We start from the raw sequence: 12856 nt of genomic DNA on the forward strand, positions 1-12856 counted from the left end.
TGTGATGGTAAAGTGGGGGGAAGGCATAGAGGGATTGGTGTCTCAGTTCCTGAAAACCCTTGGATCCTTTCTGAAAAATGCTCCAATGATTAGCTTTGCATTCTAGAAAAAACTGAGGGAGAAGTCTCCCTTCCCTTACAGACAGAAAAGATTTTTGTCCACTTGCCAAAACTGAAGATAAGGCTGATTATTTTGTTCAAACAAAAAGAAGCAATTGCTTCCCTGCCCTTTTTAGCTCCATCACCACCTTATCAGAGAGCCTTTCCCATCCTAGAACTCCCTAGGCTGTTCAGTGAGGGCAGGTTCATGTCTGTTCTGTTTGTGGCTGCTTTCCCAAGTGCCTGCCCAGCAGTGACCAGCAGATATGAAGGGCTAGGAGGTGTTTGCCAGGTGAAGGAACCCACGCTGCCCTTCTGCTCACCACTGCTCAGAGGTTAGAGTTGATCTGAGCCTGCTTCCACATCTCCAGGAATGGAATCCCTTTAGACCCAGAACTTCCCATCCTTTACAGCAGGGGCCTTCAACCTTTGGAAGCTAATGCCTGATGATCTGAGGTGGAGCTGATGTAATAATAATAGAAATAAAATGCACTATAAATGTAATGAGCTTGGATCATTCGGAAACCATCCCCCTACCCTGGTCCATGGGAAAATTGTCTTCTACAAAACCGACTCCTGATGGCAGAAAGGTTGGGGACCACTGCCTTAAAGTGATGTCATCCTCTTTTCCCCCCTCTCCTTGCTTACCTGGGAGTGTGTTTCCCTCCCAGAGAAGCATCTTTTAGAGAGGGTGCTTATGTAAGGGCAGGCACTCATATTTATTGTCTCTACCCAGAGCTGGCTCTGGGATAACTTGGAGGGTGATCCCATCTTGGTGGGCTGCAACCTGCCCCTTCTGATCACCCTGCCTCACCTTCAGCTCTGTGTGTGCCCCTCCCCATGTCTTGAGTGTGACTAACAAAGTCATTTCAGCTGCTCTGAGTACTTTGTGGGTGATTTTAAACTTGGATATAATTTCAGTTTGATGTAATTTACTTTGATAATTCCAAACTCACAGAGAAATTACAGGTGCAGTACAAGAAATTCCCATATATGCTTTACTCAGATTTATCAACTTAATTCACTGTTTCCATGCATTATGAAAATTTAGTGAATATACATCGACAAGGTGTTTACATGATCACATTCAGTTTAATTCTTTTGAAGATCTATCTTCTACTTTAGAGCATGTATTTATTTCTCATTGAGGTTAGAAGAGTTAGAAAGAATTCACGTTTTTGTTAGTTAACATTTTCTTTAATGTGCTGGGTTCCCCACTGTTGTCGTGGTATTTTAACTAACTTCATAGAGGGGTGCAGGCCCCATTCCAGTGTGGAATCCAAGTCACTAGTCTTGGCCTGATTAGTGCTCAGAAATCTCCAACCTCCATGTGCGGTGAACTGTGTGTGTTATGATTAGGAAGGTGTCTGAACCCATCAGACTCCAAATTCCTGGAAGGCAACCACGGAATTGGTGCCTCTCTGTGGCCAGGTCTGGCACAGTGAGTTGGGGGTTGTGGAGGAGCGCAGAAGAAAGGATTTTTAAAAAGGCTAATCAAGAATTGACTGTGTTAAAAAAAAAAAAGGAAGAAAAAGATCAGTCAGATACAAGATGGCATCATTTTCCAAAAATTAGTCTTTTTTTTCTATAAAAGGTATGAGCATGTATTATTTTTACAAGAAAAAACAACCATTCTCATTTTAAAGAACAGTTACAAAATGGCAAAGGTTTTGAAAGCAAACAGTCTTGAATTTGGCACTTAGAAAAGTTCCTTAACCTCTCCAAAATCCTTTTCTTCATCTTCAAATGAGCAAACCATTAGCACTCACCCCACTGTTGGAGTGAAGGCTGTTTGGAGAATTAGGTGAGGTTTTGTGTAAGGCAGTGCCTGGCATGACGTGAGTGGCCAACACATGCCCACTTTTAAAAGGAGGGGATTTCCCTGGTGGTCCAGTGGTTAGGACTTGGTCTGTCAACTGCTGTGGCCTGGATTCAACCCCTAGTCGGGGAAGTAAGATCCCGGAAGCTGGGCAGCATGGCCAAAAAACAAAAACAAAGACTTCGGGCTTTAAAACAAACAGCTTTAGTTGTTCCCATAGTCCTGCATAGCCTCCCCTATTGTTAACATCTTACATAGCGTGGTACATAAGTTACAATTAATCAATCACTCTTGACGCTTTACTATCAACTGAGTTCTAAGCTTTATATTCAGATTTCTTTAGGTTTTTTTTTTTTTTGGTATGAGAAATGGCATTCTTTATTCATAAATAAAAATATATAATTACCAGAAATAGTTTACACGGCCAAAAGCGGGCATCAAAAATAAAATAAAACTGTCAAAAGCAGAGCAAACTAAACAGCACACAACGAAGAGGAAATAACTCTGTACGTACTCTTCCCAGCGCTGGGCCGTGGGCAGCCAGCCTGGGCCAGAGTTCCTGCTCTGCGAAAGCAGCACAATGGGGCCGCCGACAGGGGAGGAGAGCGGAGCGTCCACGCCCGCGGTGCACACACAGCTGTGCGCCCTCCTGCTCGGGCAGCTGTTGCTCCCACAGCCCAACCTGCCTGACCCTTGGGATAGATTTCTTTAGTTTTAAACCAGTGGCCTTTTCCTGTTTCAGGGTTACACATCCACTTTGATTGTTTTTTTATTACCATTCTCGTTTTTGTTGTACAGACACTTAGCAAACGCCTCTCCCCAGCCCTTCCCTTTCTGGGTAGGAGCTATGTAGGTGTTGAAACTTGTTTTCTTAGCCTCTTAACAGGAAGCAGGGAATAGAGCTCAACCTGCAGGCTGCGTCCTGCCCCAGGACTGAGAAACACGGTGGGCACGTGTGTGTGTGTGTGTGTGTGTTGGGGCGATGGGGTGGGGGAAGTGTGGGTGTGGCAGGGATGGGCGTTCTGTTTCAGGCTGAACGGGGGGTGGCAGGTGGCATGTGCCATGGGTGCAATCTGAGCTGCCTTCATTGCAGTCAAAGCCATAGGTCTGAAGCTTCTCTTGAGCAAGAGTATCGACCAGGGCTCAGCCCAAGATGAATCAGAGATGTTTCTTCACCAGAGGTCAAAGGTGCAGCCTGATTTATAAAAACCTCCCTACCCCAGGGCTCCTCACCACTGCTGTGCACTCTCCTGGCATTCCACACTTCTGTGCAGAGGGGTAAGTGTCCTTTCCTCGACTCAGCCCTCGGGGGTCACTTGGCAGGATGGTGGGAGCCACAACTCACTGCCCTCTGAACCCGCTCTGGCTGACTGCATTTTGGGACCAAGGGTACCAGCTCTTGCTCTGATGGGAAGACCCAGTCTCAGGACTTGGGAATGGCCAAGGTGGGAGGGGTGGCCGGCATGTGTAAGAACCCTAAAGTACCGTCACTTGGGGAAAGGAAACAGCCTGGCAACCACAGAACCCTTCCCAGGTGAGCCTGAGTGACCAGCACTCTCTGAATTATACTCCCCAGGAGACGGGGGCCCATGGAACAGGTGGCAGTTAGGGCTGATTCTTTGATACTTTAGGTGGTATCCTATGTCCTTCTCCCCTATTCTATCCACAAATAAGAACATTCACCGTGGGTCAAACAGAGCAGCAGACCCGGGATAGTAGCCCTTGTCTAAACCATTAATGAGGAAGGAGGAGACAGTGGAAGCGTGGGGCTGGGGAGGCGCTGCTCTAGACCTCCCTTGTCTCCTGAAGGTGAACGTAGTTTGGTAAAATGACTAAGCTGGAAGATCACCTGGAGGGAATCATCAACATCTTCCACCAGTACTCCGTTCGGGTGGGGCATTTCGACACCCTCAACAAGCGTGAGCTGAAGCAGCTGATCACAAAGGAACTTCCCAAAACCCTCCAGGTATGGGAGGCCCCTCTCTTGGCAGTTTCCCACCCCCTTGCGCTGAGGGCAGTGGTCTGAAGGATGATGGTGGGGGCAAGGACTGGGGTGGGTTCACCCCAGTTTGTGCTTCCAAGGATGTTCCCCAGCCCCTCCCAGCTGCGGTACAGGGGCCCACCGCTCTCTCTGAATAGCTCTCTCCATCACCTTAGATCATGCCTTCCTTTCTCGGTAAAGTGGAGAGAGGCAGGGCCAGGCGGGGTTGGATTATTGAACTATACAACATCTTCTAGGTTAAGACTTGGTTCTAGGATGGCTTAAGACAGCTGCTTCTGTCTGCCTTTCATTTTCTCATATTGGATTCTCCCACATAGTTTTGGATCATGAGTTACTGTTCCCTGGCTGCCCTGGGCTGAGTTCTGAGGGATGCGAGGCCTAAAGAAAGGGGAACTCACTGACCCTGCTTTCTCTTCTCCCAGAACACCAAAGATCAACCTACCATTGACAAAATATTCCAAGACCTGGATGCCGATAAAGACGGAGCCGTCAGCTTTGAGGAATTCGTAGTCCTGGTGTCCAGGGTGCTGAAAACAGCCCACATAGATATCCACAAAGAGTAGGAAGCTCTTTCCAGCAATGTCCCCAAGAAGACTTACCCTTCTCCTCCCTGAGGCTGCCTTACCCGAGGGAAGAGAGAATTAATAAACGTACTTTGGCAAAGTTCTTAGCAGAATCTGTGTCCTTTTGTTTTCTTTTACCAAACTTGATCCTTCCTCACCCCTGCTGTTCTGACAAGCCCCGTTTAGACCTCCGAGACCCGCTTCTCTGTCTGCTCGTTTGTTCACCAACAATTTATTAAATCTCTCTAATTTGTTCATGTATTCATTTATTTAACAAATATTTAGTGAGCATCTATAATAGCCAGAGATCAAAGACATGAAGTCCTCATCCTTCTGGGGTTTTCATTCTAATAGGGAGGGAATTGAAGATGAACCAACCGACAAACGACTAAGTATTAGCAGGCCAGTGCATCCTGTGATACACTGGTAGGTAATGAAAAGAGATATGTAGAAACCTAAAGCAAAGGAATATAGGGTAGAGGGAAGGACAGGGTTCCTGGTTTAAATATGTTGACAGAGGGATGCATTTGGGCAGAGATCTGCAAAGGATGCAAAAGCTGCAAAAGATCCACAGCTTGCGGATGTCTGGGGTCAAGAGTCCTGTAGAGAGAGGTCGAGGCCCTGAGACAGGTTCGAGCCTGACCTGCCCGATGGCCAGCACGATGGCGGGTGCAGAGCTGAGGCAGGGCTGGTGGGAGATGAGCGCCTGCAGGAAGCAGGTGTAGGGAGCAGGGGCTTACAGTCTGTGGGGAGGACCTTGGACTTGGTGCCAAGTGTGCTAAGGAGTCACAGGCGGTTTTGAGCAAGCAAGTGAGTTGACTTCACTTATTCTTCCTGTATGGATCATGAAACCTGGGGCATGATAAAAGGTGTGGGGAAAAGGGAGACCGGAGCAGGAGGCAAGCATGAGGTACGGGGGAGGGAAGACTTCTCAGGCCAGACTCCCTCCCCACGCTGATCTAGGCCAGGTTCTTCGTGACATGTTCCCCTAGGACTGTGTTGCTCTCCTGCTGGGCTCTTCTCTCCTGCTGAGATTCTGTATCCACTGGGTGCTTATTTGTTTAATGTCTGTCTCCTGCATTGATGGGGGTGTGTGCACGTAGGTGCAGCATCTCTGTCATCAGCACTGTGCTTGGCATGCAGCAGTTATTTCAGAAATATCTTTTATAGAAGTGAACGTATGGGCACTTACCTGGTGGTCCAGTGGTTAAGAATCTGCCTTCCATTGCAAGCAGGGGACCCAGGTACCATCCTGGGTCTCACAACAGGGCTCACAACAAAAAGCCCTCATCCTGAAACAAATACCCAGTGCAGTTAAAAAAAAATGAATGAATGAATGGAGATCATTGTTGTTCAGTCACTCAGTCATGTCCAAATCTTTCTGACCCCATGGACTGCAGTGCACCAGGCTTCCCTGTCCTTCACTATCTCTGGGAGTTTGCTCAAAACTCATGGAAATTAATAGGCTACTGATTTGATCCCCTATAAAAGGTCCAGGGGAAAATAGGAAGGAGCATGGAGTAATCTCCCTAGGGGCCAAGTGTTGGGTTCCCTAGTGAAAAGTGCATCCATCTGAATGGGAAGAAGTTAGTGGGGGCCTCCCTGTCTACCATCCCCTGTCGAGTGCTGAGTCAGGTCTGGGATAGATGGCATGCCCCTTTAGTCCAGATGTCAAGAGGTCCATTTTGTTAAGTGGTTAGAATACCCGCACATTATGGGTGCGTGTACCCTCCCAAATTCATTTGTTGAAGCTCTAACCCCTAGTGTGTTGGTGTTTGGAGATGGGCCCGTTGGGAGGTAATTAGATTAGTCATGAGGGTGGGACCTTCATGGTGGGATTAGTGGCCTTATAAGAAGAAGAATAAAGATTTCTTTCTCTCTATGAGCACACATGGAGAGGAGGTCATCTGAGCACACAGCAAGTCTACAAGACTGGAAGAGAGCCCTCACCACACCCCCAGCTCTACTTGCAGCCTGATCTCAGGCTTCCAGCCTCTAGAACTGGGAGATTAAATGTCTGTTGTTTAAGCAACCCAGTTTATGGCAAGGCTCCCCAACCTTCAGGCTGTGAACTGGTACCTCCTGTCAGACCAGTGGCAGAATTAGATTAAAAATAAAGTGCACAACAGATGTTATGTGCTTGAATCAACCTAAAACCAACTCCACACCCTGTCCATGGAAAAATTGTCTTCCATGAAACTGGTCCCTGGTGCCAAAACGTTTGGGGACCTCTGGTCTAGGGCATTTGTTATAGCAGCCTGAGCAGGCTGGGATACCGTGAAAGCAGCATCCAGGGCACAGCCTTAGGCTCTGACAGACACATCTTCCTCCTCTTCAGCAGCAGGAACAGGCCAGGAGGGCAGAGTTTATGACACCATTTAAAAAGATTAGATAACTTGCTGGAGCCCAGGTATGACCGATATGAGGAAAAGTGAGAAGAGAAACTTCACATTGGGGCAGGGGTGGTTTTGTATTTTGGTGCAAAGCCGGGCAGAGATGATGTGTAGAAAGCTGGGATTCAGGACTGAGGCCAGGAAGTGATAAGTCCTGGCCCCAGAGGCCCCAGGGTTGGAGGTTCGCTGGACTGTCCATCAGAGGAAAGCACTCTGTCTGTGATGTGGATCTGAGGCAAGTTGAGGCTGGAAGGGATTGTGGAAAGTAGGAACCTGTGGAGACCTCTCCTGGGGATGAGGCTGGGGCAGAGGATGAAGATGGGGATGGAGTAGGATTGGCAGAAGATGAAGGAATTCAGGACCCAGAGAAGGCAGTCTTGGGATGAAGGCTTCCATCACTGAATGAGAAAGGAGGACCACTCAGGGAAAGCCCTCATTTGCTGACTGACCTTGGGAAAATCACTTTGCCTCTCTGGATCTCTGTCTTCTTCATATTTGAAGAATTCAAAGGAGTTTTGGAAATTCATTTGAAGAGTTCAGACTAGGTGGACACTCAGGTATAATTCAACTTTAATGTTCTGAGATACTTGGATGGGATGGAGAACTTTAAGTAAGATCTAGAAAGATGGGAAGCAGGGTATTCTTGGGCAAAGAAATGATGGTGGCCTAAGTATGAGGATTAAAGTTATATTTCTGGATTCAGATCCTAGTTTTACCTTTTACTAATTGTGAGACCTTGAACTCGTTACTTAAAATCTCTAAGCCCCAGTTTCCCCATCAATAAAGTAGAAATAACAGCAGCATCTTTCCCAGAGTTGAAGTGAGGATTAGATAACCTAACAAAACATGCAAAGCACTTAGCACAGCGTCTGATGCTAAGTAAGCACTCAGTAGGTATTAACACTAGTAGTAAAATACTAATTTATATGGGAAGGCCACTTGCCAATGCAGGAGACGTGGGTTCAATTCCTGGGTTGGGAAGACACCCTGGAGAAGGAAATGGCAACCCACTCCAGTACTCTTGCCTGGAAAATCCCATGGACAGAGGAGCCTGGTGGGCTACAGTCCATGGGGTCACAGAGAGTCGGACACGACTGTGTGACTGAGCCCATATTGTGAGCTAAGGGACACAAAGTGCACCTTCCAGGGGCTCTGAGTGCACCCCTGCCCTTCAGGAGGATGTCTTGGGCCGGCACACTGCCACACACCGTGAGCTAAGCTTACTTGCACACTGGGACTTTGGAAGTCAGGAGAAGAATCTGGATTCAATGAGATGGCCACCAAGAGCCTCTGGGGCTAGCATGGCTAGGACTTGTCATTTAACTTGGCCCATATGTAAAAGTCTTCAATATTAAAAGGAAGCAAACCAGATTGTGAAAATCTGATGGGCAAGAGCCGACTTCCTCTGCTTCTCTGATTTCCCTTGTTACTTAACTCAGCCCCGGGTAAGCAGAAGTTCAGTTCTTGCCCTTTCAGCATTAATCTGAGGAATCTTTCCTTAATCCTCCCTCCTCCCCATACCTGCTCCACCCAAGAAGACTAATGAAAAGCACCTCCTCTGTGCTCCCAGGCACCCTGTGCTTCTCATCGCCTTTGTTTTACGGCCACAACTTAATATGGAAAATAGCTATTTGGGTGTCTCTTGCCCCTGTTAGGTTAAAGGTTCCTTGAAGGCAGGGGACCTGCAAAGTGTTTGACACAAACATCAGGCTCAGTAAGTCCCTATAACAGCCTCCAGCCTGATTCCTGTGCTCCTTTACTCTGGGTCCCCAGTCCCTTGTCCATGCAATAGCCAGTGTGATGCCCAAACATAAGTCACAGTGCGTCACTACCTGGTGAAGACCCTGCAGACTTTGTCCAGTGCTTCTTGTCATCCAGGTCTCATTCTCATTGTCACCTTCCTGGGAAGCCCTGTCTGGTTCCCCAGCCCAGTTAGCAGTTGTTCTAGCGTGTCTTCCTTTTACTGCGGCACTCGTCCGCACCTGCAATGATCTGTTCTTTCTTCCTTGACTTGTTTCTTGCCTGACTTTCCCTAAGCAGAAACTCCAGCCGAGCTGGGACCTGCTGTGTTTTGTGAGCTTGTGGCAGTGTCCTGCCCCTTCCGTTATTCAGTGATGCCTATTGGTTTAGTAGGATTAAGTTACTGTTTACTAACTGAGGGGAACAACAGCTTTTATAAAATGAAAGTGAGATGCTTGTGGTGGCGGTGGGGAGGGTGGGGGTACCCTACGGCAAGTACACCCCATCACAGAGGGCTTTGGAGCCCTCGCTGTGGAGAGGACCCCTCTCTCCAGACCTCAGCAATATTCGAAGGCAGTTGTCACAACCCCCTCCAGCTTCTCTTTTCCAGGCTCAATACCCTCAGCCCTATCTATAACTGATTCCCATTGTAATCTCCTTCCATTGTTAACGGGCATCTCAGAAGCTGAACATCTTGTTTAGGAGGTGTCAGGAAATGGCAACCCACTCCAGCGTTCTTGCCTGGAGAATCCCAGGGACGGGGGAGCCCGGTGGGCTGCCGTCTATGGGGTCGCACAGGGTCAGACACGACTGAAGTGACTTAGCAGTAGCAGCATCCCTGGTGAGATATGACCCTGATTATACCTCAAAGGCATTCCCCTCCCTGACAATACCCTACTTACTTGAGACTGCACCTCAGGCCTGAGATCAAGAGGCAGAAAGCACCTTGTGAAGGAGATTCAGAAAGAGACACAGAGAGAATATTGTAGGAAGGGAAGAGAAAGAGACGGCAGACCAAGAGGAGAAGGAAGAGAGGAGGGGGATGGATGGAAGTGGGCTGCCCTGCCCTGCGCCCTATGCTGGAATCCTGCTGCCCTGGTGCAAACACCCACCACTCTCCGCTTCACCCCTTGCCTGCCTCAGTCTTGGTGTTAGGGGAAACACGCAGGCTGAAACTGCCCACCCTGGCCAGGCACCATGGTAACCATTCCTGTGAGTTCTTTTATGACAGGAGGTCCTGGGAAGGAACATGAAATTAACAAGCCACTTCAAATCAGAAGACTTCAGGAAAGGTCAAAAGGAGATGAGCGTCCTACTGACCTCCGAGAATCCTCCTCATTGGAATACATTTTGGCTGAGCCACATGTGCACCACCAGGAAAGACCCTGAGTCAGAGAGACTGGCCAGAGACAACCCAGCAACGAACCTCATCACCACAAAACCCGAGACTTCAAGTCATGTGGCAGAGTGGTTCCCCTGGGTCCCCTTACCCTGCTTCTCTCCACCCAGGTGCCCCTTTCCAGTAAAGTCTCTTGCTTTGTCGGAACGTGTGACTCCTCAGACAATTCATTTCTGAGTGTTAGACAATGGCTCCCTTTAGGGCCCTGGAAGAGATCCCCCTTTCCTGCAACACTGGCAATAGTCCCCCTCCTCACTGTGCAATCTCACCGTACATGAGACAATTCTGGGTTCATGGGCAAGAGTGAGGGAACTCACAGAGAACAGGGAAACCCTGGGAATGCTCACTGGAGGCCAGTCTCTCCCCCTACCCCGGTGACCACTTTCCCTGGTTGACGTGTGCAGGCCGGGACCTCTGAGGACAGAAGCTAGGGGTCTAGTTCAGCCAGGGGATTGACCAGAGTCTTGGGGTAGAGGAATTGTTTTAGCCCGAGTCCCAAGGGGAAGCAGGAGTTGAGCAACCAATTGTTTCAGACCTGCTGTCACTTTGGTAATTCAAGTGTCAAAATCCATGACACAGGGCTTTCTAAAACACAGGTTTTCAGCAACTGTGGGAGGGGACAGGGCATTGAGGTTGGATTCTGGAGTTTACTTCATGGCAGGGCTTGTGTCAGGCTTGTGTAAGATTGCCTCAGCCGGCTGGTGAAAGCTGAGGCCTTCCTTCCTAGCAAGGTCTTGGGAAACATCACACAATCCTCTTCTTTTTCCTGTAGAGGTGGTGAGAAACACTTGCCTTGTTGACATGGTCCAGGTAGTTTGAGATCCTGGCTGAAAGCATCATTTCTCTGAGAAGCACCACCTCGGGCTCTCCTAGCCTCACTTGGACCATCATGCTGCCTCCAAACCTGTCTCACTTCTGCCCCAAATCATCCCCACACAGCAGACTTTTCCAAAGTATGTATATATCATTTCCCTCCCCATATCTCCACTGCTGCTCCTGCCCTCTGTTTTCTGGAAAGTGTAGCTCCCTGGCCTCTATCTCCCCGCTCTCCTCTTCATCTCCCACCTCCTTCTCTTGTACATCCAGGCCTTTGCACATGTGATCTTTTTCTGAAGCACTTGCAGCTTCATCTGAGGATGCCTGCAGCCAGCAGCTTTAACTCAGCCCTCCAGGAGACCACCCAGGCGAACGGCAGCCCTCCCATCAAAGCCCCACAGAACTTCATCCCTCTCTGACCTTTGATTTTCTATATCAGACTCATTTAAGAGACTGTCTTGTCAGCCCTGCAGTCCTGGGAGTTCCTTAAATGACAGAGTGAAGCCTTATTTATTGCAGGGGCCCCTCAGAGCCTTATACAGAGCCTGACATACAATAAGTGTGTAGTTAGCGTCTCTCGAGTGAATAAGAAGACAAGTGAGTGACAAACGAATTAATCTCCATGCCCAGTTCTGGAAGCATTTCACAACGCCCAGGTCCCAGAGCATATTCTGAGCATCGTTGAGCCTCTGGGCACCACCCACGTCCCAGAGCATATTCTGAGCATCGTTGAGCCTCCGTGCAGTGTCCTGCAGTGGGGGGTGCCCCTGTACTTCCTCACCCCTCCCAGAAAGGTATGCAGAAGTTCAGGTTTCTCTGCCAAGGAGGGAAACTCCCTCTTATAGGAATCGGGGGACAGGCATCTGACAACAGGCTTTCTGTTCTTCAATCAGCATAATGCTGGGGAAACCCCAAAGTGTTTGTTTCTTGAAAGAACTCAATCATAGAGGTAGTCAGCATTTCTCACCTGGAATGGGAATCTTAACCTTGACCCTGATGCTCTCATTCTTTGTCTGAGGGAAGAAGATGACTCCCCTCTACTCCATAGAACCACGTTTTTGGAATAGGAGAAGCTAAGTCACCCTTCCTTCAGGTCAGCTCTTTTAACAAGATCTCACAGGGCTCTGCAAGAGCGGTTTGCTACCACCTCCCCCCCTGGGATCTAGAGCAGCCTGCCCCTCTCAGACCGAGCTAACAAAGAGATAAGGCAAAAGTGGAACCCTTGGTGTCTAAGAAGCTCTGTCCCTTATTGTTCTGAGCCCAGCTGCTCCATCATCTCTGGCCTTCAGGTTGCCAGACCATCGGTACACCCCTCATGCCCAAAGCGGTCCCCACCTCACCCTCTCCCCAAGACAGCCCCAACGTCACCCTCCAGCTCCACGGGGCCCTAGGACCATCATACCTTCCCTTGCTCATTCAAAGTGCTCCTGAGAGTTTATTCCATGCTGACCTGGAGGCAGTCGCCATTGCCCCTGCTTCTAGATAAGGGGTTACAGTTCCCTAGTGCACGTGCAGACATATTGGAGAGTCCTACGGGCCTGGAGGAACAAGCCCCGGTGTGTTTGAGGAAGGTGGGTGGTCAGGAAAGTGGGGGCGGTAGGGGGGGGTGGGCAGTGACACAGGCTCTAGGCCCTCATGGCCATTAAGGGACTCATTAGAGACCTCAAGGCGAGGAGAGCATTCCTGGTGCAATTGTGCAGAGCCTGGGGATAGCCGGGATGTGATTTAGGGAAAATGTTTTGGAGAACTGATTGGGTAGCTGTGTGCATAGACGGAGTTAGATTTATTCTGTGCCCCCAGTGGTGTGGGAGGAAACCATGGTTAATGCTCAGCAGGCACGAGGAGATGGATTTTGGCTGGTGTAAAGAAAGTCTTAGTGTCAGCACCAAAGGAGGACACTCCCTTTCCCGGAGGAGTTAGGGCAGGCTGGGGCCAACTTCTTGGCAGGGAGAGAATCACTCAAGTGTGAGGGTGGGACAGGTGGGGTTAAACCAGTAATGTTCAAACTTTTTTCAGAACAAACTAC

The 12856-nt window shown here is 49.0% G+C and overlaps 1 protein-coding gene across 2 annotated transcripts; it reads left to right on the forward strand.

Moving 5' to 3' along the window:
* Positions 1 to 3148: 3148 nt before the first annotated feature.
* On the forward strand, positions 3149 to 4595 carry S100A12 (S100 calcium binding protein A12). 2 transcript variants are annotated; one of them, XM_005203612.3, is made up of 3 exons: positions 3149 to 3195; positions 3727 to 3883; positions 4342 to 4595. In XM_005203612.3, exons 2-3 carry the CDS (start codon positions 3746 to 3748, stop codon positions 4480 to 4482), a joined length of 279 nt encoding a protein of 92 aa, XP_005203669.1. In that variant the 5' UTR covers positions 3149 to 3195; positions 3727 to 3745; the 3' UTR covers positions 4483 to 4595. The 2 variants fall into 2 exon arrangements, with proteins under 2 accessions (XP_005203669.1, NP_777076.1); NM_174651.3 differs by lacking the exon at positions 3149 to 3195 and having other exon boundaries at positions 3471 to 3883.
* The last annotated feature ends 8261 nt before the right edge of the window (positions 4596 to 12856 follow it).

The sequence above is a fragment of the Bos taurus genome, chromosome 3, assembly GCF_002263795.3.
Source record: "Bos taurus isolate L1 Dominette 01449 registration number 42190680 breed Hereford chromosome 3, ARS-UCD2.0, whole genome shotgun sequence".
Taxonomy (NCBI): domain Eukaryota; kingdom Metazoa; phylum Chordata; class Mammalia; order Artiodactyla; family Bovidae; genus Bos; species Bos taurus.

Coding starts and splice junctions, on each gene's coding strand:
- S100A12 (XM_005203612.3), top strand. CDS start 3,746: ATGACTAAGCTGGAAGATCACCTGGAGGGAATCATCAACATCTTCCAC. Junction 3,884..4,341: donor AACTTCCCAAAACCCTCCAG/GTATGGGAGGCC, acceptor CTCTTCTCCCAG/AACACCAAAGATCAACCTAC.